Source organism: Triticum dicoccoides, chromosome 2A (genome assembly GCF_002162155.2).
Source record: "Triticum dicoccoides isolate Atlit2015 ecotype Zavitan chromosome 2A, WEW_v2.0, whole genome shotgun sequence".
In the NCBI taxonomy this organism is placed as follows: domain Eukaryota; kingdom Viridiplantae; phylum Streptophyta; class Magnoliopsida; order Poales; family Poaceae; genus Triticum; species Triticum dicoccoides.
In genome coordinates, this window is record NC_041382.1 from 475,288,065 (window position 1) to 475,292,943 (window position 4,879).

Below are 4,879 nucleotides of genomic sequence, written 5' to 3' on the forward strand. Positions count from 1 at the left end.
AGGGAAGCAAAACGGGCCAAATTAGCAATAGGTTACGTCAGTCGCGAAGTCTCAGTCGACCAAGTCCCAGACATACAAAAAGAAAAAAAATCTGCATCAACGGAGAGTTTTTTTTTTTTGGAAATCACATCAACGGAGAGTTAATTGAGGATCACGGTGTGATCTTGACGTCTTTCGTTGGATTAGGGGGGAGGACCACCCACGGTGAAATTGCGTGGTCTGTTTCCGAGTGGGTCTCAGCCAAGTTGTCGACGTACGCGAGCAGGACTCGTTTCTGACACAATGAAACTGGAACACCATTTAGCTTGACTTGAAGGATCTGTCAACCGTGTCCTCGCCTTGGCCCTTGTCCTCATCGTCGGCCGGCCGTCAAGCTCGTGTGCCGCCGCCGCCGCTGACGTTGGGCCATAATAACGTCATGTTGAAGCACATCCTGGAACCAGCCGATCCCCTGCGTGTGGAACAAGTCAGCAGCGCCCTCCGGCAGTCAGATCGCGCGACGGGCCCCGGCGGAGGGGAAAGGAAGGCCGGCATGAGCAGCCAGGTGATGCTCACCGCGCCGGCTAAAACAGGGCAACTTGTTTCCGGAGGCGTCACTGCGGCGGCGCGATCGGTAAACGTCGTCGACGGCCGAAACATGGCACATATCGGATCGGACCGCATGGCTTTCATCGGCGGTGCCGGGGAAAGGAATGTTAGATCTGTACACACTTGCGCGCACTCATCGCTTGAAAGGGGAGAAGTGGCTATGGGACGAGTTGCCTTGCCGTCACCGGCGACCGTCGGTGATGCGGCTGAGAGAGAGGATGCTCGTGTGGGCGTGGCTGAGGCTGCTTCTGCGGGAAAAGATATCAGGGTTTTACCCGTGGCCATCCGTTCGCCGTCCAGATCGGTCATCGCCGGCCAAGACAACACGGTCAGTCTGGGCATCAAAGCAGGGGCAAGCGGCAAAGTGTCCGCGGTTGATCAAGAAACGGATCTACACTCTCCTATGGTTCCTTTTGGGGAACACATCTCTTCGTCGGCACCGCAGGACAATCCGATCGGCTCCTCCACGTCCTCATCGTCATCCACCTCAACCTCCGGCGACACAAACGGCGAGGGCGATATCTACAACATAGGAGTTGCGGCAGCGTTGGCGATGGACACCGAGGTATTACGATCCGAGATCGCCAGGTATCTCGGGCAGGAGTCCAATAGGGAACAGAGGCCGCGGCGGCGGGCAAGGCAGCGGAATGCCCCGGCGCCGCCCGTGAGATTCTCCCTGCGTCTCACCGAGCAGGAGGCAATGGAGGACGTGGCGGCCGTCTCCCTCGCCAAGGACATCAAGTTGGAGGAGGCCGAGGGGATGCCGGCGCACCGCAATGCAAAACGTCGACGACGCTAGCTGATCCGATCCTACGGATTACTGGTATGGTTAGCTCTTCTCTTCTTGGCCAAAAGCAGAGACATCCATCCATAAAACTAGCGAGCCCTTTTTCCTTGTCATGTGAGCTTGATTCTGCTTTTCTTCTTATGGCTGCTTGAACTGTATGTTAGTACGTGTTGCGTTCTACTCTCGGGGATTAGAAGAAAATCTTAGTTGAAGCTAATTTGTTCAGTTGCCTGCAATACCCGTGTTTGTTCTTCAAGAATTTGTGATCAGTACGTGTTACATTTCGGCTTGCTGATATATGCCGTCTATTTATTTGCTTCATTTATTGTTTTTTTCCTCAAAACTTGAGCACTTTTACAATCTTCCCCCAGATTAAAGAACAAAAGAACATGAGTACATAATGATTAAAGTACCACGTAGGACTAGTAGACCTTGGCATCCCCACTAAAACCCTAGCAGAAGATAAGCATCTTCTTGCCCGGCTTCATCTTTTCCTTCTTTACATGCATGGGCCTCCGATTAAGCTAAACATAATCCTGGCTTAAGGAGTGATGGAGCTGGCGCCATTGCATACTTATGAATAAATAAATCACTGGACTGGAGGTGGATCTGATTCCATGGAGGTGGATCAAGCGCTCCTCTCCATCATCTCGCAGAACCTCTTGAAGGACTCGAGCTTCTGCAGCTTGAGCTGCTTGTGGATCCGGCGGATGAAGACGTCGGCGACATGGTCGATCTCGTCCTCCAGCCGGAACTCAGCCCCCTCCCCCTCCTTCTCCATGGCGTCGCGCAGCACGTCAATCACCGACCCCGGCGCGTTCACCAGCTCGTCGTCGTCGTCGTCTTCCTCACGGAACAGCGAGTGCGTCAAGTACTCGTCGTCGCTCTCCTCCTCCTCCTCCTGCTCATCGGCGGCGGCCTCCTCCACGTCGCGCTCCGTCACGTAGCTGGGCGACGTGTAGAGCACGATGGCCTTGTTGGCGCCGTCGTCTTGTTGGGCGGCCTCCTCCTTGCGCGCGTGGTCGTCCTGGCCCATGATGGCGTGGATCTTGTGGTTGATGGCGCTGACGAGGAGCTTCCTGTTGCGGAGGATGCCGAGGACGAGGAGGCGCGTCTTCAAGGTGCTCGTCTTGGCGCGCACCGCCGTCGACTTGGCCTTGACGACGGCGACGATGGTGGACAGCATCTGCTTGAAGAATGTGGAAGCCTTGGCCTTCATCTTGATTACAGTTCACTACTCTAACTAGCCTGCAAAATAAAGGTGTGTATGTGGTGCCGGAGGGGATGCTTGCTGCGTGGACTGTGGTGGCTGTACAGTAGCGCAAGGTGTGTGTAGTTGATGCTTGGACATGGAGTTTTGCCCGTGGGATGCCATGGGTATATATAGCACTAGCAGTAGCAGTAGCAGACGGTGGGGGTGAGCAATTGCGAGTGGATGTCTCCTAGACAAGTTTCAGCATCGCACGAAAGCAGGTGAGCTAAGGAAAGGGCACCAAGGGGAAGCGATGGGTGTGTGTGTGTGTAGCAATTAACAAATGCCGCAGCAGCCCGCGGGCAAAAGGAAAAGTAGTCAAAAAGATGATGGGTATGCATGCATGCATGCAAAGGGCTCCTCGTGGGTAACAGTTGTCCAATGTTTTGGCTAACTGGGCGGGCGGGTTCTTTCCTTTCAAAGAAAAAGCTTGAGGTTATCCTATTTTTAATAGTTATTTCCATGTGTGTGTAGTAAGAAAGTTCATGGTGAGGTGTTCATTCATGAATACTCCTATACTAGTACCACCAAGTTTGTGGCCTTTTAACTTTGGCGGTATTGCGGTCATTGTGAGGCACTCACATTATTGTAGGCAGCTTGTTTCCGCTTGCTAGCTATAGCTAGTGAGAGATGGGGCTGTTGTAAATTGTGATGCCATCAACAACACATGAGATTAGATTTCCTCGCAAAAAAGAAAAAGAAAAAAGAACACATGAGATTTACCATACCATACCGTAGCGGGCCAAATAAAAGTGTTTGGTAAATCTCAGCTGGGACGGTGCCACACTCAACGTCGGAGGGGGAGCTCAAAAGTGAGTATTCTGGGAGCCACGAGTACAACTATAGATTAAGCAGCTCTTCTTCTTACGTAGTACTCTCTCCGTAAACTAATATAAAAGTGTTTAGATCATTAAAACAGTGATCTAAACGCTTTTATATTAGTTTACAGAGGGAGTACTATAGAGGTAGGGTGATTGGGCGGGCGGAGCTGCTCTCGATGCTGCCTGCGTGCTTGCATGTGGGAATCCTTGGCCGCTAAGGTTCCCATCCCAAATGGCCATGGCACAAAAAGCAGCCGGCCGGCGCCGCGCGAGCTGCTTCTCCGAGCTGTCGAATCGAATCGCCCGTGTACAACCATATGGATGGACCAGCAAGCAGGCAATGCAAGCGCAGTGCAGCGTCACGCCGCATGTATCCGCAAGTGGCCGGGGGGGGATCTCGGCACAGGAACAGCTAGCTAGCACCCACCGCATGCAGTTTGGCCACAAAGCCCATCCAAGTCAAAAGCGACCTGCCTGCCTGCGACACGACTCGTAACTGCTCCTTTCGTTCCTAAATATATAAGTGCTTTTAGAGATTTTATAATATAAACTATATATAGGTAGTTTAGAGTGTACATTCATACATTTTACTATGTATGTACTTGATATTGAAATCTTAAAAAAACTTATATATTTTAATACGGAGTGAGTACTATGAAAAGGTATTTAATAAAGGCACACCACAAAATACACACAGTAAAAATCTGTGAACAAATGACACCACCGGTCTATGTGTCAACTTGGCACACCGAAACACATCTTGAAAATTGTTGATTCAACGCAATCAAGTTGCTAATCGGGTGCACATACAGTCCAAAACGCCTTTCTTTAATGACTTGATTTATCCAGATAGAAATGTTTCGATCCGTGCTTCTCTTGCCCCAAACCCTACATATGCCTCCTCCCTCCCCGACAAGCTCGTCGTTCCTCACCATGGTTCATTCTGCTGGGCGTTCATTAGGATCGCCCACTAGGTGCCGGCGAATGACCACACACATGCAGCTCATGAATTGTCACGGCTGCAAGCAGGGGCAATGAAGGTGATGACTACCCTGACGGGCAATAACTCCCTCCTCGATTTCTATCCATGCTAGAATCACAATAGCATTGCTATTAACTCCTCTGGTTTTACTTTGTTTTGTGTCATGTCTTGGGTTTAAGGTTTGGTTTGCTGGCATGTTGAGGTGTTTCACGACATTCCTAACAACAGAGCGATAGTCACACGCAGATTTGTATGACACCGTGATGTAACCTTTGGTTATCCGACGGACACAATGGACATATTTTATCCAGGTTCGGGCCACCGCAATGTTAGTAACGACCCTACTCTAGGTTATATGGGAATGTACCGTGAAACGGATAGCAATGGAGATGTACAATGATGGGTTCAACAAGTTGGATGTTAACTCGTCGAGTATGGAGGGGGACGAT

The 4,879-nt window shown here is 50.9% G+C and overlaps 1 protein-coding gene across 1 annotated transcript; it reads right to left on the reverse strand.

Annotated features, from left to right (window-relative positions):
* Positions 1-1,747: 1,747 nt before the first annotated feature.
* LOC119354951 lies at positions 1,748-2,712 on the reverse strand. Its single transcript, XM_037621718.1, has one exon. It carries the CDS (start codon positions 2,592-2,594, stop codon positions 2,004-2,006), a length of 591 nt encoding a protein of 196 aa, XP_037477615.1. The 5' UTR covers positions 2,595-2,712; the 3' UTR covers positions 1,748-2,003.
* Positions 2,713-4,879: the final 2,167 nt, after the last annotated feature.

Bases quoted from the DNA above. Each gene is read 5' to 3' on its own strand.
- LOC119354951 (XM_037621718.1), bottom strand. From the start codon at position 2,594: ATGAAGGCCAAGGCTTCCACATTCTTCAAGCAGATGCTGTCCACCATC.